This window comes from Camelus dromedarius, chromosome 24 (assembly GCF_036321535.1).
Source record: "Camelus dromedarius isolate mCamDro1 chromosome 24, mCamDro1.pat, whole genome shotgun sequence".
Classification (NCBI taxonomy): domain Eukaryota; kingdom Metazoa; phylum Chordata; class Mammalia; order Artiodactyla; family Camelidae; genus Camelus; species Camelus dromedarius.
In genome coordinates, this window is record NC_087459.1 from 26,704,067 (window position 1) to 26,728,785 (window position 24,719).

The 24,719-nt window shown below is 56.7% G+C and overlaps 1 protein-coding gene across 2 annotated transcripts; it reads right to left on the minus strand.

Annotated features, from left to right (window-relative positions):
• Positions 1 to 227: 227 nt before the first annotated feature.
• On the minus strand, positions 228 to 23,307 carry LIMK1 (LIM domain kinase 1). Of its 2 annotated transcripts, XM_031432743.2 has the most exons (16): positions 23,216 to 23,307; positions 21,393 to 21,489; positions 15,635 to 15,773; positions 15,097 to 15,206; positions 13,685 to 13,891; positions 9,458 to 9,563; positions 9,193 to 9,359; positions 7,950 to 8,133; positions 7,036 to 7,122; positions 6,555 to 6,686; positions 5,305 to 5,364; positions 4,998 to 5,063; positions 3,069 to 3,225; positions 2,119 to 2,174; positions 1,715 to 1,872; positions 229 to 1,632 (listed from the first exon to the last, which is right to left on the minus strand). In XM_031432743.2, the coding sequence occupies exons 1-16, from the start codon at positions 23,268 to 23,270 to the stop codon at positions 1,470 to 1,472; spliced, it is 1,944 nt and encodes a 647-aa protein (XP_031288603.2). In that variant the 5' UTR covers positions 23,271 to 23,307; the 3' UTR covers positions 229 to 1,469. The 2 variants fall into 2 exon arrangements, with proteins under 2 accessions (XP_064334683.1, XP_031288603.2); XM_064478613.1 differs by lacking the exons at positions 21,393 to 21,489; positions 23,216 to 23,307 and adding an exon at positions 18,101 to 18,238 and having other exon boundaries at positions 228 to 1,632.
• Between the last annotated feature and the right edge of the window lie 1,412 nt (positions 23,308 to 24,719).

Here is a 24,719-nt window from a genome sequence, read left to right on the forward strand (position 1 = left end):
AAACACCCTGTGTCTAAAATAACTAGCGTGGTTTCTGTTTTCCTGATTACGTTTTAGAAAAAAGAAGGCATGAAAGCCATCCATTCCCTAATACCTCTCGCTTTCCCCCTACTCCTCCCCACTCCCAAGCCTGGCTCTGAAAAAGTCTTCACTGGTCCCAGCTGGGCCACCACCTCCATCCCCACCCACCCCTCCATTCCTGGCCTCTCACCAGGCTTCTTCTAAGTCACAAAGCTCCTCTCTCCTATTTCCTCAGGACCCCCAGACACACATCACCATGCGGGATCTGGGGGGGGGGAGTACGGAATTTATTCTGTTATTCTGCGTCTGGGTTTTGTTCCTTAGATATTGGGATTCCTGGAGGGAGGTGACTGTGTCCCACCTCCCTGAGTCATAGTCCCATGGGCCTGTTTAGATGGTTTTCCAGGTTCAAAGTGCACTGAGAAGGCTTCACAGTTTTAATACTTCCTAGATGCTCAACTGAGGCAAAGTGACAAAATGGCCCCCCCACCCCCGCCCGCCAAAAAAATAAAACCCCAAGCCCCCGGCAGCTGCTGCTGCAGCCGTATGAAAAAATAATACAAACTCTTCTTAAAAAATAGATTACACAGAAAGAACCCAGAGGACAGAGGGGCCTGGGGACGGGCAGGGGCTGCTCCAGCCACTGGCAGGGAGCCTCGGGGAGAGGCCCGGGAGGGGGCACTGAGATGAACTTCAGGGGGCTGGGATGCTGGTGGACACTTGCCTCATCCGCTCTGCCCAGCCTCCCTCTGCTGTTCCTCCCAGCAGCCCTGGTCCAGGGACCACGGTTCCCCTCTCCCTCAAGGGACCCTCCCGTCACCCTGAGGTGTGGTACCTGCTTCTCACTAAAGTGGCTTCAATAAAGAAATGAAAAGACCCAAAGCAAGGGAGGGCTGCTGCCTGGCTAGCAGGGGCTTCCACCCCACAGGAGCAGACCTCTCTCTGCTTTAGGAGTTTGGATAATTATCAATACCTGCTGCTACCTAGACACCCCCAGGGGGGTGATGGACCCCAGATTCCCTGTTTGGCTCCTGGGAACACGTGACAGGCCATGGTCTGAGGCTGTCCTTCAGCCCAGCCTCGGAGGAGCTGCAGACGGGTGGAGTGTGCGGGGCAGCCAGGGTGGCGGGGCGCGGGATGGGGCACAACTCACACGGGTCCTCCAGCTCATGCAAGAAGCGTGAGGGGGTGGCCCCGCCAAGACAGAGGTAAGGCAGGGTGAGGTGGTGCTGTGTGTGCAGCCAGGCCAGCTCTGGGGCCGAGGGCAGAGACAGGGCAGGGGCCACGGCCCACAGGGTAGGAGAAGGCAAGTCAGGGCCTGGCACTGGGGATGGGTCTGGGTGTCCACCACCCCACTGAGGGAGCCACATCCAGCCACCTGCTGCAAAGAATCTGGTGCAGGGTGGATTCTCTAGAGGCGGGGACAGGGGTGGCTGGGTGGGCTGGGCTCAGTCAGGGACCTCGGGGTGGGCAGGCAGTCCGCTCTCGCCGCGTCGGTAGGTCTCCCAGAAGCCCCTGTCCAGCTGCTCCAGCTGTGGGCCCAGCGGCAGGTGGCCGGCCAAGTGCATGCGGAGGGTCTCCAGCCACTGCTCCAGCTTCACAAAGGAGGGCCTGGGGAGACAAGTAAGGGGACGATGGGTTCTGGCTCTGCCAGGGAATGCCCTACCCTAAGCCTCCACCCCAACTCACTTACCTCTTCTCGGGGTCCAGATCACAGCAGCGCACAGTAATGGGGAAGAAGCTTGGGGGGCAATTTGGGGGGCAGTACCGGTCCAGGAAGCCTCGCACATTGAGGCCAAAATCCATGGTGCGTGGCAGGTAGTCAGGGTCAGCGTTCACCCGCCCGATGATCTGTCCAGCAGGAGGCCCAGCAGTTACCCGAGGGCCCCTGGGGCTGGGTGCCACATGATGGGGCTTAAGGGCAGGTCACACTGGGCCTGGCATCAGCCTGACCACCACACCCCCAGGGATGCAGGTTGCTGTGGGCAGCCCTGTTCCCAGAGCCTCCCTTGCTTGGGGCCCCTGCAAACTTCCAGCCAGCAGCCTGGGAGCATGGTGAACAGGGCGGAGCCAGCTGCCACCCGCCCCCAGACCTACCTCACAAAGGACGATTCCAAAGGAAAACACATCCACCTTCTCATCATAGCTGCGGCCTGGATGAAAAGACCACGGTTAGCAGGTGTGGCAGGGCCAGGGATGCCAACTGGCAAGGGTGCTCGGCTAGGGACCTGCCCATTGTGGGGATGCTCTGGCCAGGAGGCCAGGACCATGAGGCAGATGCTAGCAACCCTAGCAGGCCTTAGGCTCTGACCCGACCCGAGCCCACCTGGTTGGAGCAAACCTGCTGGGGGTGAGCATAAGTGCCCTGGGTAAGGGGTTCCAGGCTCAGCTTGGTCACTGATCAGCTGTGTAACTCTGGGCAAGTCATGGACTTTGTGGTGGTCCCGAAAGATAACCATGTCAGATCTCTGGAACCTGTGAATGTAACTTTATGGGGAAAAGGGTCTTCAAAGATAGGATTAAGTTAAATATCCTGACAAGGGGCAATCCTGAGTTTTTCTGGGCAGGCCCCAAATGCCATCACAACTGTCTTTGTAAGAGAGACTAAAAAGGAAAAGACACTCAGGAGAAGCAGCTGTGTGAAGATGCAGGCAGAGACTGGACCGATGAGGCCATAAGCCTAGGAATGCCAGGATGAGAACCCCAGATGTCAGCGAGAAGAGGCCATGATGCTGGCCGTGCCGGAGGAAGGGGCCAGGAGCCAAGGAATGAGGCAGCCTCTAGAAGCTGGAAAAGGCAAGGAAACAGATTCTCCCTCCTCGAGCTTCCAGAAGGAATGCAACCCTGCTGACATCGGACTTTAGCCTGAGACTGGACTCCTGCCCTCTAGAACCACATAATTTGTGGTTTTTAAGCCCAGAGTGTGATCATCTGTTGCAGCAGCAAAAGGACTCAAGTGCCAGGACTCCAAGGGGAAGCTGAGGGGCAGAGGAGGCCGCTGCCCGGGACCCCGTCTGGGGGATGTGACGGCGGGTCCGCAGACTCACCGTTGATCATCTCGGGCGCCATCCAGTAGGGGTTGCCCACCACCGTGTACCGCTTTTTGCGGTCTGGCTTCTTGAGGCTCCGTAGGTCCTCGGGCTGCGTCTTTTCGTCCACCATGAGCCGCGCCAGCCCGAAGTCGGCCACCACCACGTTCTTGTTCTGGGGCGAAGGTGAAGCGGGGCCGCACTAAGACACGCTCCTGGCACCACCTGCCCGGCCCGCCCCTGGCCCGGACCCCGCACCAAACCACAGACGCCCAGAGAACATGTCTGACACCGGGGCTCCAAGGACCCCCTCTGCTCCATCGGCACTGGTGCTGCCTCGTTGTGGAAGGAAAGCAGCGGTTCTAACTGGAGACCAGGCCCCATGACTGTTCTCTCTTAATCCTCCAAGGTTCTGGTAAGGTACGCGTTATTCTAGCCCCGCTTTACAGGTGAGGTGGCTCAGGCCCAGACAGGTTAAGATAGCTGCCCAAGGCCACCCAACTGGTCAGCTCTACTGTTTTCAGTTTGTGGGAGCCCCTCCCGGAGCCGGTCCAGAACCCCGCAGCATGGAGATGCTGACAGCCGTGTGTACCCTGAAAGCTGGAAAAATCAGGGAGGGGGCCAAGTCAGGCGGCTGGGGAGGTCCTCCGCAGGGTACAGGGTTGGGCCTCCTAGACATGGTGTCTGGGGCCCTGGAACTCTGGACACTACCTGCAGCCCCAGGACTGACCACTGTCAAGCGGACACCAAGGGGTGGGCACAGGGAGGACAAGGCTGCAGGGCCCCAGCCAGGTGGGGGTCAGGACCAGGCTCGCTCTGAAAGGAAGGAACCTGTGCCACTTTTGGGAGCAACACAAACATGGATAGCTCCCTAGAGAAAACGCTACAAAGATGGCACCCAGGGGAGCGGCTGAACATGCGTCCCAGGCCCACCTCCATGGGGCCCCAGGTGACACAGTCCCTGCTCAGGGCTCCACTTCCTCAGCTGTAATACCCACTGGTAGTGTTGGTGGTGGTGTCTTGACCTAGGATCCTCAGGCCCCCTCAGGGGTGGTTACTGAAAGTCAGGGTCCACCAGGATTGTTTAAATGCTGAGACCCCTACTCCATAATAAGTGACTCAGTGCTTCCTGAATGGCCTCCTCCAAGACTGGATCTCAGCCTGCCTGGAGTGTGATGAATAGTGTCCCCCTGAAAACTCATGTCCACCTGAAAAGTCAATGTGACCGTATTTGGAAACAGGGTCTTTGCAGATATGATTAGTTAAAATGAGGTTATACTGGATTTGATAAACCTGAAATCCAATGACTGGTGTCCTTATCAGAAGAGAACACAGACACACACAGGAAGAATGCCACGAGAAAACAGGCGAGGATCAGAGTGGGGCGGCTACAAGCCAAGGAACACCAAGTAGTGCCAGCAGCTGCCAGAGATCAGGAGACAGGCCGGGGACAAATTCTCCCTCAGAGCCTCTAGAAGGAACCAACCCTGGCAGCAGCTTGATTTTGAACTTTCAGCCTCCTGGAGTCCGAGAATACACTTCTATTGTTTAAGCCATGCCATGTGTGGCAGTCTGTGGCAGCTCCAGGAGGGGAGGACCCACCTCTCCAGTTGGGCACCATCAGTCGCTCCCTTCTCTGCCTTCTGGGGACAGCTTGTGGTACCTCAGTCCCTGCCCCATAGACCCCGGGCTCCCTGCACTACTGCCCCCGACTTCAGTATATCCCCACAAAGCCTCTTTCAGGAAGTCTGCCCTGACCGCCCCACCCACATGTGCAGGCCGTCCTCCAGGCCCACAGCCGCTGGTACAGCCTGGTGTAGGCTGTGGCCGCCCCACTGTGGGCCGTTCTCTGTGACTGCCAAATTCACAGCAGACGCCCTGCACCTGCAAGTCTAGGAGTGCAGTGGGCGGGGCTCCTGCTGGCCCCTCCCAGCCCGGGATGCTCACCTCACGAACCAGGCAGTTGTGGGAGTTGAGGTCACGGTGGATGATGTTCATGGAGTGGAGGTAGGCCTGGGGGTGGGGGGCACAGAGATCAGGGCGCAGCCACACTGAGGGACCGCAGCCCCACCCTGGTCCCCCTGAAGTTCCCAGCTTCCCCCCTCCCACGGGATCCCCTTCTGTCCTCTCTCAAAGCTCCCTTGTGTATTCCATTTCTAAATTCCTTGTGGAATTTAGGTGAGCGGTAGCAAACATTTTTACAGGTGGGGTCAGATCACCCAGCCCACACCCACCGAAGCCAGAGCCTACTCACCATCCCCGAGGCAATGTCCTTGGCAAAGCTCACCCTCTGACTCCACGGGTACTGGCTGTCCTGGGGGCGGGGAGAAAGGCCAGGATGGACCGACTGGGCCACAGCAGTGGGACATTAGGTGTGAGACGACAGGAGGGGTCGAGTGTCCTACAGGGTCTGATGACTACCCCCCCCAACTTTCTTCTGCACCCACAACTGTTTCTTCCAAGGGGTGTGAGTGAATAACTGGAAACAATTTTCTAACAGAACTGGTTCCAAACAGTAAGGGGGAGGGGATGCTCTTCTATAGTCCTGATCCGCCTCCTGAGAACAAAAGCTCTATGTAGCTTCCACAAAATCCCATTCTTTCAAGTTTTAAAAAATCTGAACCTACTTTCATGGACAGGCAGAGAGGGATGGGCCTGGCGAGGTTGCCTGCAGAGAACCAGCCTTGAGTCACTCCGCAGAGCAGAGCTTTGGGCTCAAGTCATTTGAGGAAACACCTCATTCTCTCCCTGCATCCCCCGGAGACCTCAAGTGGGAACTTGAGTACGTCAGAATGCATTCAAGATTCAGGGTATAGCCAGCAAGCCTGCGCTGGTGTAGCCCAGGGTTTCCAAACTGTTCTGGACTGCAGAATCCCTTGGGAAGTTACACCTGTTAGGGGCCGGCAGGGACCACACTTTGGTGATTACCAGCAGGTAATCCAGCCAGGTGGAGTGAGGACTTGGCGGCGCGGGATGCGAACACGGTCTCCTGGTCTGAGGGTGATGCTGGGGTGGGGAGAGCACTGCATCCCTGAGGCACCATCAGCGGCCCAGGAGGGCTGGAAACTCCCCTCTAAACGCTTTATTTCTAAAGGAGGAATTGTAATTTCATCCAAGCCCTTAAAGCAAATTCTGAATTTGACAGAATATGGCAAACAGCAAAAAATGACTTGGTTTTGCCAGAAGCAAAATAAAGGCCACTCTGCAGAGAGGTAACGGAAAGTGCCTCTCAGGTGTCCAGACCTGTGGCAGCTGCACGGGGACCTGCAGGACGGCTACCCCGGAACAGCCTGTGCATCCCCTCGGCCAAACTGCCACCCTTCTCTGGGCCCCAGCTTCCCCGAGCTCTACACGGAGTCAGCTGATCCTCTATTTTGATTCAGAATCAGGGTTTGGAGGGTCTCTGAGATGCCAGCAGCTGCTCCCCAGTGAAGAACCCGAAAAGACTGGGACCCACTGGGGCGCCGCCAGGAGCGGCGGGGCGGGGCACTGCTCGCAGCTCACCATGCTCTTGATGATGCCCCGCAGCGTGCCGCCCTTGATGTACTCGGTGATGAAGTTGAGCCTCTTGTCCTTGTAGAGCACCCCGATGAACTTGAGCACGTTGGGGTGCTCCAGGCATCGCATGACCTTCACCTGGCAGGGAGCAAACAGGCTGGGCCCGTGTCTCCTTCTCCCTCTGCTGTCCCATCAGAGGCCACTGCAGACAGTCCCAGAGATGGGGGAGCCTCCATGCCCCCGGGGGCTCCTGCCACACCACGGGCTGCTGTGCTCTTTGCTGGGGCTGCTCCCACCCCCAGGGACATCCTTGCTCCTCTCGCCCTCCTGGCAGATACTTTCTCTTCTTCAACGTGTGGCTGGAGTGTCACATCCTCCTGGAGCCCTTTGCCACTCACCCTCTCAATGGGCGGGGGTGGTGGTGGTGCGGGAGGCATGGTAAGTCCTAAGAATCTGGTGCAGAGGGTGCAGCAGGCCCCTCACCCACCTCTTTGAGGAACGTCCGCTGGGTCTCCTCGTCAAAGCGGATCAGCTCCTTCATCACCATCACCTCGCCTGTCTCCCGGTGCGTCACCTGCGTGGGGACACCGAAGCAAGGAGACTCAGCACCGACAGGGGCTCTGCTCTAGGCTGGCCCTGCAGAAGTCTCCCCCAATCCTGGGCAGATGGACAGATGGCTTCAAGCCTCCGTAGACTTTTCATGGGGTGCTCCCAGCCCCCAAGGGGATAGGATTTAAATCCTTTACAGGCTCAGGGAGGTTTCCTTCCAAGGCCCACGGTCACCCAGGTGGCAGGGAAGCGGAGTGGCTGGCGCTAGGGTCCAGGACCACCTTTCCCAGAGGCCAGCTGTCTTTTCTCTGCGGGGCTGTCTCCTGGAGGTCGAATGGCAGCTCTACAAGAGATTCTGACCAGGGACAGAAGCTGGAGGGTGGGGCCTGTCTGGACAAGCGGGCAGTCTGGCTGGTACCTTTTATATAATCCTGAACCTTTCAGCCTGGTCACAGCCAGGTGACAGTAGAGCCAGAAAAGGGCTCATGTCTTGCTCGGGGAGAGTGTGAAGGGGGTGAGCAGCCCAAGTCCCCGAGCGGGTGGACATCAGCCTCGGCAGGAGGCCCCAGGGGAGGGGCCTTCAGGGTCAGTGTGGGCTGCCCTCCCATCCCCTGCCCCAAGGAGCCACTTTCCAACAACCTCCACCACAGGGTCTATCTGCAGTAGGTCCCCTCCCCGACTACTACTAGCTCAAGGAGGCCCAGGTGGAGGAGAGCTCTGGCCAGGGAGTGTGGCAGCCAGATACCCCTCCACTGTGGCTTCCTGGAGGCACTGGTGGTAGGAGGGATGGGTCACACCCAGACTGCCCCCGGCTCCCCCTCAGCCCCGTCCCTGCCTGGGTGTGCCCCGTACCTTGATGGCCTGGCCAAAGCAGCCCTTGCCCAGCACCTCCCCGTGGATGAGGTCTGAAGGCCGGAAGATGCGGTGCGGCCGGCAGACCACACGGAGGGATTCGGAGCGACCCAGGTCCTTATGCTGGGAGGCCGGGGAGCCCAGCGAGCCGGCGCCTGGAGACCTGTCGATGCTGTAGCTCCTCCTGGGGAGACACACCCAGCACCCAATGCCACCGCGGGCAGTCGGGCACCTGGTCAGGGCCTCCTCAGGGGAAGCTAGGCCTTGACCCTGCCCCCTTCCCCCATCCGCCGTGACCCATCGGTGACAGTCTACATACACCCATCCATACAATCAGAAAGGGTGGCACGGAGCAGCTGTCCTGGGCAGTCATAAGCCTCTCACCCCCTCCTGACACCAGCACCCACTGGCCTGTCCCACTTGGACTTCCTGTTTGAGGCCTGGCATCCTGCAGGTGCCCTAGGTAGGAATGTTTGTCCTTGGCCTTCTCTGCCTGGTGACCCTGGATCAGATGCTTTGTCTCCCAGTATTTGAGTCCCAAGCCTTGGGGTGCGGTGGCAGACCACCTGCCTGCCCAGGACGCTCACAACTGCCACACAGGTGGCCGTGCAAGGGGGCCTGAACTCCAGACAAACGCAGGGGAGGAGGAAGCACGTGCCTCTGTCCCCCACTTGACCAGGAGTCCTGAATAGGCCTCAGAGTAAGGGGAGTGAGGACCAGGCTGCTTCTGGACTTCCTCCTCGTGCCCCCCGCCTCCCCTCAAGAGGGCACAGGGCCCTTGGCACCACCCGCCTGGACCACCACAGCAGCCCTCTAGCTGTCTCTGGTCCTGGGCACCCTGCAGCACAGGGGACCAGAGTGGTCTCTGTGAAAAACATCACTGTGCTGCAACACCCTTCAGTAGGGCCCCAGGATGGGCAAAGCCCAAACACCCCCACCTCAGAGCCTGCCCCCCTCAACACACCTGATGCCCCACCCTCCTGAGCTGCTCAGCTGCTCCTTGAAGCCAGGGTGCTGGTCCACCCTGGAGGCACCACCATCCCCAGCTCAGGGCGCGGCTTCCCATTTACTCTTTCTCATTCTCCCTCCTCTTTCACAGCCCCCTGCACCCCTTGCTGGTCTGTTTTTCCTTTTGCAGGGTTGACTCCATCAGACTGTGAGCTACCAGAGGGTGGGGACCAGGTCCCACCCCCGCCGAGGCCCCGCGGCTGTGAAAGTACATCAAGGTGCAGGGCTGACTTACAGAACAGGCTTCTGCCGGCCAGAGCTACCTGCCTCCCCACTGGGAGTGTGAGCCGGCGAGCCCAGGGGGCTGAGCTCAGGCCCCAGCCCATGGCCGAGCGTGTCGTGGGGGTCATGCTCAAGAGTCAGCTGGAGCAGGCGGCTGGTTTCCTGGATCAGCAGATCAATCTGGGGAGAGCAGGTGTGTAGACAAGTGAGTCCCAGGTGGTAGGGGCAGGCATGAAGGCACTACCTCCAATCCTGCTCACCAGACCCAGGACCCGTACCTCGTCCAAGGGCACGTTCCGGATGGGCGTGCCATTGATTTCCAAGATCCGATCTCCGACGTGGATGGAATTCTTCACGTCTGGGCTCATGCAGCCCGGGTCCACTCTGTGGACATAAAGCAGTGGTCAGTCTCCTGCCTGCCTGTCCCCTGCTAGGAAACCAAGGCCAAGGGGATCAAGTCAGGGGTGTGAGTGCAAATCATTCTATCTATAGCAACTGGTAAGTGGCAACTGTCCAGAACACTGAATTCTGGTCTGGTGGGAAGAGTTCTGTATTAATTACTATGCCTGCCATGGGCGTGAAAATGGAGAAAAGTGGTACGCCCTCAAGTATTTGCCGCCCTATGCTGGGTGCTTAGGGGCTCCTGTTCAACAGAACGTCGTCTCTGCCATGGAGGACAGACTTCTCTTCCAACTGCCTGGTACACTTGGGGCAGATGAGTGTCACGAGTCCTCAGAGGGTCTGACCCACTGGTTTCCTACCTGACTCCCACACTTGCCCTGCAGGACGAGGCTAGAGCTCCACTCCTCCGGGGTTGGCAGGAAGGGGCGAGCAGCCTGCCCAGAGCCACAGCTGCAGGGTGGAGACAGGGGCGATGCCCTCGATAAGTCAGCCATATAAGCTAGCTCACAGAATGGCCAATGTGCCAAACTTATCTGCTTCTTAAAAGACTCTTAGGTATTAATTACCTGATTTTCATTTTGTCTTCGTAGAAGTTTTTAAAGGAATATTTACTTTGTCTCTGCCCTGAGACAGGGACTGGCTGGGAGAGGGAGGAGTGTTGGACAGATTGGAGACTGAGAGCTTTAAAAAAACTGATTCCTAGCAATTTTTTGTTACCATCAGTATACTGTCACATGGGGAGAAGCGATTCCTTACATAGGAAAGTCAGGTAACGAATGCAGCAGAAAACACAGAGTTAGAAAATCACCATTTTGTAGTCATCATAGTAGTGACTGCTACAGGTAAGAATTATCCGTGGACGCTAGAACCATTTAGTGAAAGGCTGTTGGGACAGTATATTTACAGACTCAAACCTCACATATGACTTACTGATACATTGCAAAGGGAAAAAAATTCCTTATAGCAGAGAGAGCGGACTGCACTTTAACCGAACAACCAAAGGTGACATCCCCAGTAAAGGGCGCACTTTACGGACTCCCTGAGTCTACAGCAAGATGCGTGGAGGATACAGCATCAGTTATCTGGTCAAAATGCATGACCTAAATCTAAGGAAGAGGAACCCTCCGTCAAACCCAAGTGGAGGCGCATCCTACTTAACAACTGACCTGTACCCTTCACAGGTGTCAAGGATTAAAAGAGCCTAAAGAGATAAGACAGTGTGATCCTGGACTGGATCCTGAATCAAGGGAGAAATGGCCATAAAGGACAGTATTGAGACAACTGGCAAAATCTCAATATGGAGTGGATACCTGATAAAAGTATCCATGTTCAATTTCCTACATGTCGTAATTCCACGATAAGATACAATGGACAATTATGTAAGACAATGTCCTTGTTTTTAGGAGAACGTCTAGAGAATGTGGAGGGGAGGAAGGGCCAATGGTGCCTACAACTTACTCTCAAATGATTTAGTAAATAAGGGCAGTCGTACATAGAGGTGTATGTATATGCACGTAAATAAGTGTACACATGCCCCCCCCCACACACACACAGAGGGAGAGACACACACGTAACTCAAATGCGGCAAAAAGTTAAAATTAGTGAACCTGGGTAAAGGGTGTACAGGTATTCAATATACTTATTATTTTAGCAACTTTTCTGTAAATTTGAAAATTTCAATCTGAAAAGTTAAAAAACTGTGAATATATCTTTGTAGACAGAAATTTCTTGTGAATATAGCCTTGGCGATATATTCCTTAGGTTCCAGGGGGGCTAGGGCGCAGATAAATTAAACTTTCCTTAAAACGCTGCTATAAACAGAATGAAAAGTGGTTAGCTAAGACTCTTCAAACAAAGAAAGAAATCTGGCCAGCAGCCTTTAGGCAAGCTGGGCTGCTTTCAAGAAGCGTGTGGCCCTTTGCAGAAATTGTTGGGAAAGCAGATGTTGGCTGGAAAGAATGCTCGCCTAGTGAGGGAGGCAGGGAGGAGGTGCCATTAGCCCTCTGTTCCTAAAATTCTGCTTGGTTGTCAGGGGCCAGCTGGTCTGGGAGTTTCCCCATCTCTCTCACCAGCCCGTCTGCTCACTTGTATACATAAGGCAGCTGCTGGCCTGGCTGATGCTCAAGACGGGGGCGGAGATGCAGAGTCAAGCCCAGCCTCCTCCTCTTGCTCCTCCTCCTCCCCCAGTACCATCTTCACTTGTCCGCAGGGTCTAGGCATGGTGCCTGATACCCGGCAGGTACGTGAGAAACATTCACTGAATCCAAAGGAAACGGACACTTGGCTCCCATACCCAGACGTGGGGGACATTTAAACTATTTCTCAAGAGTCCATAAAGGCCCTGGAGAAATCTTAGAAGGCTCCAAGGTGTCCAACTTCCTTGTTGTTCAAAGACCCCAAAGTCCAGAGAGGACAAGGGAGCCACTCAATGTCACACAGTATGTTAGCAATTGGGCCGGCCCCTTAACTTTTATTTTTTTCTGCATCTCAGACCCTTTCTACATCCTTTAAAATGTCCTTTAGAAATGATCTGCTAGTATCAGATCTCATCTGTCTCAACGTGTCTTTATTTCACCTTCATTCTTGAAGAATTTTTTTTTAAATCAAGTATAAAATTCTAGGTTCATGGTTACTTTTTTCTCAGTGCATTGAATATACCATTTCACTAATTTCTGGCTTTCACTGTTTCTGTTGAGAAATCAGCTGTCAACCAGTTCTTTTTTGAAGGTAATTTTTTTCCCCCTATGGCAACTTTTAAGGTCTTTTCTTTTGCCTTTAGTATAGCAGTTTCACTAGGTGGGGTGATCCAAGGGTGGGTCTCGTTTTTTCTTTTTGGGATTTACTGGGCTTGAGTCTGTGGACAGGCATCTTTTATCAACTGCGGCAAGTTCTCGGCTATTGTATCTTCAAATACTGCGTCTCTCCCATTCTCTCTCTTTTTCTGGGATTCCAGGCAAATGATCAGATCTGCTCACTGTCCCCTACACGTCTTAACCTCTCCTCCCCTATTCTCATCTTTCCATGTTTCTGCTTCTCTCTCCAGCTGTTTAGATCCTACTCAATTACTGACCCCTTGCATTAAGGTTTTCATTTTAATAAGAATTTCATTTTTAGGGGTTCTATTTGGTTCTTTCCCAAATTCATTTGCTCTTTACTCATTTTTTTAAAAGCATCTCTTATTTATTAAAATATATGGAGCAGTTACTTTACAGTGTTTCTGATAACTCCAGTATCTGCAGGTTTTGTAGGTCTGCTTCTGCTTCCTGCTGTTGCTGCTGCCTGTGGCTCACAGCACCTTGCTCCCTTACATGCGCTATGAGTTTTGACGGAATGGCTCATCTTCCTTGGGACACTTATCTTGGGAAATTCTATGAAGCCTGGAGGTGGGTTCCTCTAGAAAGGATATGCATCTGACTCTGCCAGGGGGATATCACCAGTAGCGAAGTGCCTTAAACTTTAACAATTTTGCCTGGAGGTTTTCTGAACCACCCTTCACGTGAATTTGGTTGGCAAACTTGAGTTTATGAATTCTCTCCCTCTTCCCTTTCATTCAAGTTCAAGTCAGTTTATTTTTCAGTTCTGGGAGTTGGGTTGGTGGGGGCGGCGCTGATGGAAGGTGTGGTTTATTTCTTGTTCTTCCTCATCCTGAGAGCCCTGTGGGGTCCCAGCTTTATTGGGGGGGGGATCTCTTATTAGACTCACTTCCTTGAGCAAGGTAGGGCTTTGAAAATCTCAGCCAGAAGATCTGAGAACAGAAGTTTAATTCCCCTAATTTAGATTTGCCCTCAAGGCATGACTGCTTACTGTGCTCTGCTGACATCCCTGGGCTCCCTCCTTTATTTATTCCTGACCTGGTTACTTCTCTTTCTTATTAGGTTATGTAGGGATTAAAGAAAACATTTAAAATATTTGATCCAGCATTTGTAATGGTTTTGGAGGAATGACTGGGCCAGGCATCTGGTATACCAGGTTGTTGGCGCTGCGGTCCATCTGGGCCTATGTGCTCACCCATTCTCAGGGACCCCCACCCCGGAGTTGGCCAGCCACCGCGAGCATGTGCCCACAGCCATACCCGCTGCAGCCTTGGCAGGCCAGCCACTCACCCTTGGACGCGGACGGTGTGGGAGTGCTCAGCACTGCAGCCTGGTGGGCCATGAGGGGGGTCGATGGAGACTGAGAGGCCACGCTTGCCATGAGCTGAGGCTGGGATGGATACTAGGGTGACCGTGTGGGGCAGGTGGGAGCCGGGGGAGTCGGGCAGGATCTGCTCGATGACGGGGGTCACCACGGTCTGGTAGTAGCAGTGCCCGCTGTAAGAGCCCCAGGGGGTGGGAACCCAAAGAGTGGGAAGAAAAGCGTGTCAGGACAGTCACAGCATCACCATGACCCCAATCCCTTGGCCCCAGGCTCTTATCTCCTCCCACCGTTCCCTTACTGCTCCCCGTAGGGGGAGGAGGGTCTCAGCTGTCTGACAGGACTGGGAGCAGGAACTGGGCATGCCCAGCCCAGCCCCAGCCCCCGCCCCTCTCTGGGGCTCAGTCATGCTGGGTTGTCTACTCTGTCTGGTGGCCAGGACAAGGCCTGGGGTTACATCCAGTTCCGGTGGAAGTCATTAAAAGTCCATCTGGGATCCTCAAAAGCCATGCAGCCCTCAAATCCAGCTGTATCGGTGTTGCTATAATAAAGAATTTATCTGGTCTTTGTTCCTGGCTTCTGGGTAAGAGGCTCTAAATCCTTGGAACAGGTGTGTCTTCATTTGTCATGAGCCCTTCAGCACATACCTGAGTCAGTGTTAATGAGCTGACTGAGGCAGGGAGGGGGCTGGTCACCAGAAAGACTGACCGTGTGACGAGAGGGCTGTGGCTGTGACCCAGCCTGACCTCGAGCAGACTGAGTTCAAACCCGAGCCCAGTGATTCAATCAAGTACACTTACATAATGAAACCCCAATAAAAACTGGTGATGCCAGGGAGGATGGGTCACACATCCTGATTCCAAGGGGGGAATGCATGGAAGCTATGGATTCAAGACCCTCCTAGACCCTGTCCTTTGTCTCTTCATCTGGCTGGTCCTGATTTGTAGCCTTCAGGAAAAAACTGTAATTGTGAGTGCAGGGCTTTCCTGAGTTCTGAGTCACTTAGCAAAGTGTCAAACCTGAGGGGGTTGTGGGAATCCCTGAGTCTGCAGCCAGTTGGTCAGAAGTGTGAGCAGCCCGGGGACGCTGAACTTGTGGCTGGTGTCTGAAGACAGGGTGGTCTTGTTGGGGACAGGTCCTGAGCTCGCAGGGTTAGAACTAACTCTGATGGTTGGTACCAGAAGTGCATGGCTGTGACGTGTCGGGAAGAAAGCTGGTATCTGAAGCTTTCTCCGTCTGACGCCTGTGTCTATTTCCCAAAAGTTTCTATGCTGTCACGTCTATGAATGACCGTCCTCACATGAAAAGGGAAAGGGACCTGGCACAGGAAACCTGTAACACAGGAGGGCACACCAGGCTCAGGGAGGGGCCAGGCACTCACCAGTACAGCTTGGAGTGCTCCACCAGAGTGTAGGTGTCCCCGTCACCGATGAAAGTCCCGCACGTGAGGCAGATGAAGCATTCAGGATGGTATTTCAGCTCCCCCGCCACCTGGAAAGAGAGAGAGAGAGAGAGAGAGAGAGAGAGAGAGAGAGAGAGAGAGAGAGAGAGAGAGAGAGAGAGAGTGTGTGTGTGTGTGTGTGCGCGCATGCGTGTGTGTGGTGGTGGGGACAGCCCAGCTCAGTGGCCCCTTCAGCCCCCACAGCTCCTCCCCCTGGCCTCCTCTCAGAAGGCAGCCCCAGACAAACTTCGGGGGCCTGGCCTGCTGCTGGGCTCCCAGACAGAGGTGGCTCCACCGGGTAGGGGGCTGAGGGTTACAGACAGACAAAGGGGCCCAGGAGCCACTGGGGAATCAGAGAATCAGTGAGAAGAACAAGAGATGAGGGGGGAGATGTGCAGCAGGGAAACCTGTGAGGACACACACACACACACACACACACACCCTCCAAGTGAGGTGTGAGTCAGGGAGGGGCACTTACCATGACAAGCCCCTTGGTGATGTGCTCCGAGCACCCATGGCAAGACTCGCCATAGCGGGCCCAGTAGTCCTTCTTGCAGAAGAGCTGTCCATCCTTCTCGTAGTACTGGTGCGAAAGCGAGGCACTGCATTCGCAACACCTGGGGGAAGGGGACGCTGGAACTCAGTATGGCCTGCCCCTCCCCAACACCTGGGCCTGGCTGGTCTACAGGTACCTTTGTAAGCATTAGAAAAAGGTGTGCCCTCTGGACAGAAGCAGCCTGTGTTGGGGCACAGGGCTTGGCAAGAGGAAGGGGGGATGGATTCAGCGTCCCCCCTTTCCCTGCCCCGCCCTCGACCATGGTCCCTGGGCCAGAAGCCACAGTGCTGTGTGCTCCGCCTGTACAAGCCAGCGTGGGCAAATGCAAAAACATGGGACCCCACACTGACCATTCCCAGGAGTAAGCCCCACTGGGTTCTGCAGATCCTGACTCAGGGTCCCAGTGTGCGTAGATATGTCTGGGCCGGAGTACCCATGGTGCAGAGAACGGCTAGGGAATCCGTCCAGCTCTGCTGCTGTTTGGGGCACTCTGGGTGATGTGCCAAGGTCACATGGGGACAGGAGAGGATGGCAGGAAAGACTGGGACTGGGTCAGAGAGCCCCACGCCCCAGGCAGCCGGGGTACCCTCGGCTCTACTGCAGCTTGCACGTGGTGGCACTCATTGACTGAACTCATTGACTGCTCCTGAGCTAGGGAACTGGGGAGGTGGAGGAGGGAGAGCACAGCAGCGAGAGTGCTGGTGGGACACTGTCCCTTTAAGAGGATCCAGCCAGTTCCCCATTGTCTGGGATCCTGCGGGGAGGGGCTGTGGACCACAGCTGGGGGTGGGGGCTGGTGCGGGGAACACAAAACGCCTGGGTTTTGAGGCCAGGAAGGGGGGTCTGGTGAACTCTCTTGGAGAGGGTGGGGGCAGTGCGGGGAGAGCCTCTGGAGACCACGCTGGGATGAGAGGAGGCGGCGGAAGCAGCAGCTGGACGGGAGCCATGACGTCATCTGCTGCCCCCGCAGCCCTTCCTGCCCCCACACTCGCGGTGACTGAGTGAGTGGGCATCTTATTGCGGGGTGGGCGACTAGGCAATGAAGGCACTGAGCCAGCAAGGAGGACGCCCAGAGATGGGGAGGTCCCAGAGCAGCCCTCAGGGGGCTCTAACCCCGAGGCAAGGTGCACAGCAGGAGAGCAGGCTCCGCAAAGAGATGGGAAGCAGGCAGCGCACGATGACCTTGGGGCGCTACCCCAGGCCCAGTGCGGATCAGTGACTCACTTCGCCCTTGCACCGACCAGACGCAGATGGAGTCACAGGAGCGTCACCACGGGAGTCTCCCCCTCACTCCCAGGCTGCAGGAAGCAGCCCCCCTCCTGGGTGGGCAGGTTGATTGAGGCTCAGGAGCAGCTGCCTCCCTCCAGGGGAGAGAATGCTCTTCTCCTGCCTGCCAACTCCTACTCCTTCACTCACACACAAACATTCATCACTGCAGCAGCTCTGGAGGACCCCACACTGATTGACTCAAGCTCTGAGTGCAGTCAGCTCTCTGAAAACCACTTCCTTGAAGCCTGCTCAGACAGGTCCCCCCCCCCCCCCCCCCCCGTGCAGCCTGCACTGCCAGCCCTTGCCATTAACCTGTGGGCTCCTTGAAGTTCCAGGCCAGGCATCCACAAACGCTGGTCCCCAAAGAGCACATATGTGATTCCTGCCAGACTGGCTTGCTCTGTGCACTCAACCTGGAACAGTTCCTCAGAACCGCCTCAGGGTGCCCTCAGAACAGACAGGGGACTTCCACCTCAGACAGATCTAGCCCAGGCTCATACAGTGGCTTGGTGGCTGGCACTCTGGGCCTCAGTGGACCTTTGCTGATAGAAGATACACAGGAGCCCCTGACCCTGTGCATCTCCTCAGCCCTCAGGCCCACATCCTTCTGGGAATCAGAGAAGGCAAGTGGGGCAGGACAGGCCTGCTCTTAGGGGTGCCCCGGGGTGCCCCACAATGCCCCAGCCCCCGCAATGGATGTCAAAAGAGGAATATCAGGTACAGTGTACCCCTCCCTGAGAACAGGTAAAGACAGAGCCAGGCTAGGCAGGAGAGGAGGGCACTGGGGAGGGCATGAACAGGCCAGCCTAGGAAAGAGTGGCGATCTCTGCAATGACAAGTCCATCTCTCCCAGGGGTGTGCTCTGTCCAGAGCCACATCCCTGGACACCAAGAGTGAAAAAGAGTGGCGGGGGACCAGCCCCAGGGGAGACTGCACCAGAAGGGCCTCAGTGGCCTGCTTCCCCTCAACAGGCAGCAACAGTGACCAAGGAGTTTCGGTTCTCCTGCCCCACAGCCTGGCCCCAGGTGGGTCTGTCCCACCGGGGTCCCCAGCCCCAGCCCTTACACCAGGGGCCCTGCTTGAGGCCTGGGATAGGCGGGAAGGGGACTTTCTACTTACTTGGCCCCTCTGAGGAAGCGGTATCTTCTCAGGGTCGAGGCCAGCATCCTTTGCAGCCACCTACAGCAGGGGGCTCCGGAGGCCTACAGGGAGTGCAGGGGTGGGCCCGACAGGCTGCTTCCCCATCCTACTCCAGACACTCAGGATTGGAGGCTGCAGAGGGAGGGGCTAGCGTGGCCACACAGCAGGGGAGGAGGATGCAGCCATGTGGGTGCAAGGACTTGGTCTTAGCTCACAACAGGAAGCAGCTGAAGGGCCTACTGCCTGGGCTCAGGTGCAGGCAGGGAGGCTTGGCGGGCACTTGGCCCTCACCTGCATACCCAAGAAAGGCACCCTCCATGCCTTTCGGCCTCTGCTTTGACAAAGGCACTGGGGACTCTGGGGACAGGGAGCAGCTGCTTCTTTGAGTGCTGCCCCCAAGGGAACAGAGGTTGACTTCCATGGATGGTTCATCCACCTCACCTGAAAGTCCCCCAAAGACGGGGCATCCCAGCCCAGCCTCTGACCCCCACTTCCAGCCGTGCATTCACCCCTTCTTGCCCAGGGCCAGACTAACCAGCCTCCATGGAGATGTTACTGGAGCTATGGCAGCCCCAGGGTGGCCCCAGGGCTCCTGTGCTGCAGGCTTCTGGGAAGGGTCTTCCCAGGAGGCAGCAGCTGGGCCAAAGGGAAGCCTGACCACTCAAGGCCTGACCACAATCTTCTGGGAGGCTGGAACAGAGAAAGGGTGACAATGGCACCTAGTGCTAATGGCAGAAGCATTCTGTGGGCCCACAGCAATTCTCTTACTGCCAGGCCTCAGAGCCCAGGGGCTAGTGGTGCCAACCCCACTTCACGGCACTGAGATGCTTCTGGGGAGAACCAAGTCCAGAGCCCGGATGCCTGTTACCCTGGGGCCCCAGACAAGCAGTGATTCCTCTCTGAGCTGCTTTCCTATCGGGGGTGAGGATGCTGTTGGCCTCACCTAGATTCAGGGGCTGTTGGGAGAACTACACACCACTGGGCCAGAAAAGCTGGGTAAGCCATGGAACAATGTGGAATTCGTGGCTCTTACTGCCTGTGGGCCATCCCTCACTGTGGGAGCCTTACCTGTACCCCCTCACATGGAGTCAAAGCAAACATGCCTTCTCTCTACTGCCCAACCTGGGGCCTCACCCCTCTGCTGGTTAACAGGCAGGAATCCCTCCAAAGCTGGGTTCCATGCATCCTGCCCCATTGCTTCCCTTCTGTGGTCACATTTCTGCCCCCACCTTCCATCTCCCAAGGCTCCATTTCCCACCCCATTCTATGCACAGGGGCCTCCAGAGTTCTTCCCTTGATCTCGGCCTCATCTCAAATCCCATTTGACATCTTAGTGCCAGCCCTGAGTGGACTATTCTCTCCGGCCTTCCCACTTCTGACTGGTCTCAGATCACCTTGGCCAGCTCCAGGCAGGGCACTGCCACCCTGGTTAGCCCACCACACCTCCAATGCAACAAGGACCGGGTACAACTCATCACCAACCCGGCCCCTAGCTCCACCAGGGCCAAAAGACCACTGCCCTCCTCCACACCCAGGATGAAAAACCAGCTGGCTTTAGATTCTGCCCCTGCCACTCACCAGCCCCCAGCTCCACCCCACAGCCCCTCACGTCTTCAACTCTGCAGTGACCTGGAGGGAGGCTAACACAGGTTCGAGTCCCAGCTCTAGTTGTTGCAACTCTCAGCAAGTTACCTGACTTTTCTGAGCCTACATTTCTCACATGGAAATCAAATAATGGTAACTCCTACAGTTATGGTGAAGGTTTACCAAAATGACATTACAAGAGTCATCAATAATGGTGGCTAACATGACTAATCCTTGCCAAATATCATCCCTTCTAGACCTGAAGTTCTCCACTCTTAGTCACTGTCCTAGGTCAGGTCTTATGAGCACAGATCCCTGAACTATTGTGACAGTCCCTTCCCGGCCACATGACCACCATCTGCCCACCGGGATGGCATTTTTCAATAGCACTTCTGCCCACACCCTCCCCTGCTTTCTGAAACCATCTGCTTGCTCCCTACTGCCCTCAGAAGGGTCCTTATCTTCGTATTCAGGGCCCTTCACCAATTGATCCTAACTCTGCCTCCTCATTGCGTCCCTCGACTCATTCTGTTCCAACGAAATGAGCTGTTCCCAGCCCCACCATGGTCTGTATTGCCCCACTTCCTGTCTGTGCATGTGCTTTTCTCTGCCCGTTCAGAGCCTTCTTCCTCCCCAAAGGCCTCCTTCCTCCCCAAAGGCCTCCTTCTGAACACCTGATCAGGAACCCCAGGACATTGAGCCCACCTCTCCGCCGGGCGGGTGCTGCATGCTCCTCTCACTAACGGGCTGTGCGTCTTTGGTCCAGAGAATTAACCTTTCTGTGTCCCAATTAATGGAGACAACCCATATCTGACTATACAGAAGTCCTTAAAACAATGCCTGGCTCTTCCTAAATTGCAGAAAATATGAGGCATTATTTTTAAGAAAGAACAAAAATCCTTGTCAGAGGCTCTCACTGCCTAAAGTAAACTCCTTCAAGGGCTGGTGGTCAAAGCCGTGACCCCAGCTGGACCTCCCAGCTTTACCTTCCCTCCTTTTTGGTGCTTTCCTGCTGAACTGCTGTTTACCGACTGCACCAGGCCCTGTCACCATTCTACTTTTTGTACCTGCCAGGCCCTCTGTCTGGAATCGCTTCCTACCATACTTTTCCACGTGGGAAATCTCACATCCTTTGGACCCTGGCCCTGGCCCTGCAGAGCTATCTAGGGCTACCCCCTGCCCCTGCTTCTCAGGATGGTCCTACTGGGTTGCTGGGCCACCTCTGGGTCCCCAAGTGCTCGGCCACGGCTCTGATCCTACTCTCCTACACTTGTGTCTGGAGGGAAGGGACTGGTCTTACTGGTTATGCATCTTCACAACCAGCCTGGGGCCGGAGGAGGAGGCCCAGCTTCCCCTGAGGCCTGGCTGGTCTCTCTCCTCTCCCTGCAGCCCAAGCACCCAGAAGGCAGGCGCGCACTGCCCTCCACCTCCTCCCCGGCCGAGGTGCCAGCAGGCCTTGGTAATATAAGCATAATTGCAGGTCTCCCCTCTTCTCTCCTTAGAGGTCCAGAATGACAAAACAGAAAGGCCTCTAGGGATCTTCTAGTTCAAACACTACATTTTACAGATGAGGAAACTGAGGCCAAGGTCTCGCTGGAAGTCATGACCAGAGATGCCACCAGGAGGGATTGCCATGTCTCCAGCAGGCCTTACTCAGGGCACCCCACCCCTGGCCAGCCTGCCCTACCTGAAGCAGTCTGCGTGCCAGTCAGCATTCAGGGCCTGGAGGTACTGGCCATCATAGATCCTCTGGCCGCAGCTCGCACACACGGGCAACTCGCTTCCTGCAGGGGTGGAAAGGGCGTTAGGAACAGTTCTCAGGAGGTACAGTTTGGTGCAGGCCTCGCCTGCCCTGCCCAGCGCCACGGGCACCTCCACAAATCCTCGTGTATGCACGCAGCATCCAGACTGAGCAGTCACTCTGCAGAGCAGAAGGAGAATGTAGCTCTGAGAGTCTTGCTGAGACCAGGGCTAAGTTACAAAACCCCTCTGGGCCTCAATTTCTCTAGCTATAAACTGAGTCGGGGAGCAGATGTCTGCCTTCCAGCAATGGCATTCTTCAACTCAGGGTCTGGCAAAGCAAATAGGGAGAAAGAAAGCAAGCAGCATGATTTAGAAATAAGGCAGCGGGTGACACTCCTGTCACAGCCCCCTTTCCTCCCCTGCCTGCCCAGGAAGAGGGCCCTTCAAAGGGCAGGGACTGGACAGGGCTGGGTTGGTACATCCTGCGCTGAAGCCCCCAGGGAAGGCTTGGCTATGCTCTGACCTAACAAGGGGCGAGGGCTGCAGGGCTGGGCACTCCCAGACACCTGCTCCAGGGAGCCCTGGCACCTCTTCAAGCCAGCCACTAGGCATGCTTAGTCATCCTTGGGGCCTGGCACCCTTGGAGCTGGGTGGGCCCTGGAAGATTCCTCCAGCCTGCCCTTTCCCATTGTACAGATGGGGAGACTGAGACTTGGAGATGGTAAGGCTTGCTGGGTCACACAGCCAGGCTCCAAGGCCACAGTCTGCCCCTCTGTGAAGAGACCTAGGGGCTACCGTAAGATGGGGCTCTCCTCCAAGTGGGCCTTCAAGGACCTGGGGGGAGGGCTGGCAGTAGCCCCAGGGGAGGGAAGGGCTGGAGGGGCTGGCACAGTAGGATCTTTTTTGGACTAGGTAGGGCTACAAGATGGCTCTGCTGCAGAAACCTAGGAAAAGAGACTGCAGGGAGTGAATTCTGGGGGCCTTCGTACCTAACTATCCTGCAAACCCAAGCCTGGGGACCCAGTATTGAGAAGGGGTGGAAGAGGAGGCTAGGGTGAGAGTCATCCTCCCAGCCAAGACGGATGGCAGGCACTGGGTTTGGTGCAGGGAGAGGGGGTGGGGGGCCCCAGCATACTGCCAAAGGTTCCCTGGAGGCGTATCTCTGCTCTGCCCATCCGGTCCCCAGACCCCCAACCACCAGTACCAGGGGCCAATTATGTGGCCCCTAACTGTACAAAAGGGGAAACTGAGGCCAGGCAGGTAGCACCTGGCTCAAGGTCACAGAGCCGGCCAGACGCGGGGCTGCGACTCGGACCCAGGGCTGCGGCTTTCCCAGCGTCTTTTTCCTGCCAGGCCGGTTAGAGACTGGATAAGTGGCCCAAGGGCGAGACACAGGGTGGACACAGCATGCAGATGGAGGCCAGGGCTGGATGGGCAGTGCCTGGGATTCCTCCCGGGTTGTCGTCGGTCGGGGGATGGGAGAAAGCGGAGGTGAAAAGGAGGGGGGCCCTCCGTCCGCAGGAGGGCAGCCCACCGAGGACAAGGAGGGGAAAACGGGATGGGAGTGTGTCAGGGAGGGGCCTGAGGGCTTAGGAAGGACTAACTCATCCCCGAGGAGACAGGGGCGCGGCCTCGCGGCAGACCCGGCCTCCGCGGCGGCCCGGCCCGGCCCCCTCCCGTGCCCCCCACTTCACCATCTCCCCCGATGCGGTGCCCCCGCCCGCCCGGCCCCCACGTCGGCGACCCGCCGGCCCGCTCCCCGCGCACCTTCCTCTCCCATACGTTCTTCCCTCCAGGTGCAACAAAGTAGCGTCAACCTCATGCACTCGGCGGGGGGCGGGGCCCGGCGGGGCTGGGGCTGGGGGCGGCCCGGGCCCCGCGCGCTTGCCCGCAGCCGCCGCCGCCGCGGGCGGCCCGGGAGGCGGGGACGGAGAGCGCGGGCCGGGCCGGGTTGGGTTCGGGGCTCGCGACGCCGCCGCCGTCTCTCGGACACCGGGTCCGGCACCGGCTCCGCGCCGCGGCGGCCTGGGGAGCAAGCGAAGGGGCGGGCCGGGGCGGGGCCTCCGAGCTGCGGCACGGGGGCGGGGCGGGGCGCGGGCGAGCGGCGGAACTGCCCTGCGCGGCCCCGCCCCGTGCCCTCGGCGGCGCCCCGCCCCGCCCCGCCCCGCTCCTCCTTTCATTCATCTTTCCCAGAGCGACAGCGGTCCACTCTGCGCAGCAAGGCGAAGATGCGTATGCCGAAAACTGCGGCATAGGTGGGATTCATGCTCTGATGGGGCAACCTAGGGGACCTCAGTTTCCCCGCGGAGAGCTCCTCTGCCCCAGGCTTGCTGGCTGGAGGCCAAGAACTGCGACTGGACCCGGAGAAGACTTTGTGGACCCTGAGGATCATAGTTATTGCCTCATGGAGAGGCGCTGGCCAAGTCCTCTCCCTCTCTGAGGCCTGCAGTGAGGGCAGGCCCCGGCAGGGAGTGAGCAGGCCCCCACCGGCTAGGCAGGGCGCTAAAGGAGCAGGACCTGGGGGAGACTGTGACAACTGGGGTCAAGGATTTGCTCCTCCCAGTGCTGGAGACCTGGAGCTGGCTCCGCCCTGCTCAGGGTTCTGGACAAGGCACAGCTGAACCGGGTTTTGGCTGAGTAAAGTGGCCAGAGCAACTGGGCGGTCCCCAAAGCACAAATGCTCAGTCCAGCACCGGAAGCGTGGAGCACTGTGCCTATAGGAATCTCAGAATGCTGGACGTGGGGACGGGGTGACCCTATATCTCCGAGGCCCACCCTCCCCCTTCATCCCACTGCTTGGGAGCCTGCTTAGGGAGAGGTTGAGCCACATACCCAGGCTCCCTCGGTGAACCAGGGGCAGAGCTGCCCATGCTCCAGCTCAAGCCATCAAGGTTGTATAGACACTCTCTAGTCAGGGCTTGGTCCTGTGGCTTGCAAAGTGTGGGTACTCACCCCGATGCAAAACAATTACCTGGAGGAGGGAACAAAATACTATAATCTTTCTTTCATTCTATTATTGATCCACTGCTTTGTTTCACAAAGGATGTCTGCAAGGTTTGATTTGCATTTCCCTGATGATTAATGATGTTGAGCATCTTTGTCCATCTGTATGTCTTCTTTGGAAAGTGTCTATTCAGATCCTCTGCCCATTTGACTTACTTTTAAATTAGTTATTTATTTTTATTTTTTAAATGGAGGTACTGGGGCTTGAACCCTGGACCTCATGCATGCTGAGCATGCACTCTACCACTGAGCTATATCCACCCCCACT

Excerpts from the sequence above, each read along its gene's own strand:
- LIMK1 (XM_031432743.2), bottom strand. The coding sequence starts at position 23,270 with ATGAGGTTGACGCTACTTTGTTGCACCTGGAGGGAAGAACGTATGGGA. Across the intron at positions 9,564-13,684 it reads CACACCGTCCGCGTCCAAGG|AGTGGACCCGGGCTGCATGA; the intron begins GTGAGTGGCTGG and ends TTATGTCCACAG. Across the intron at positions 3,226-4,997 it reads ACAACTGCCTGGTTCGTGAG|AACAAGAACGTGGTGGTGGC; the intron begins GTGAGCATCCCG and ends CCTTCGCCCCAG.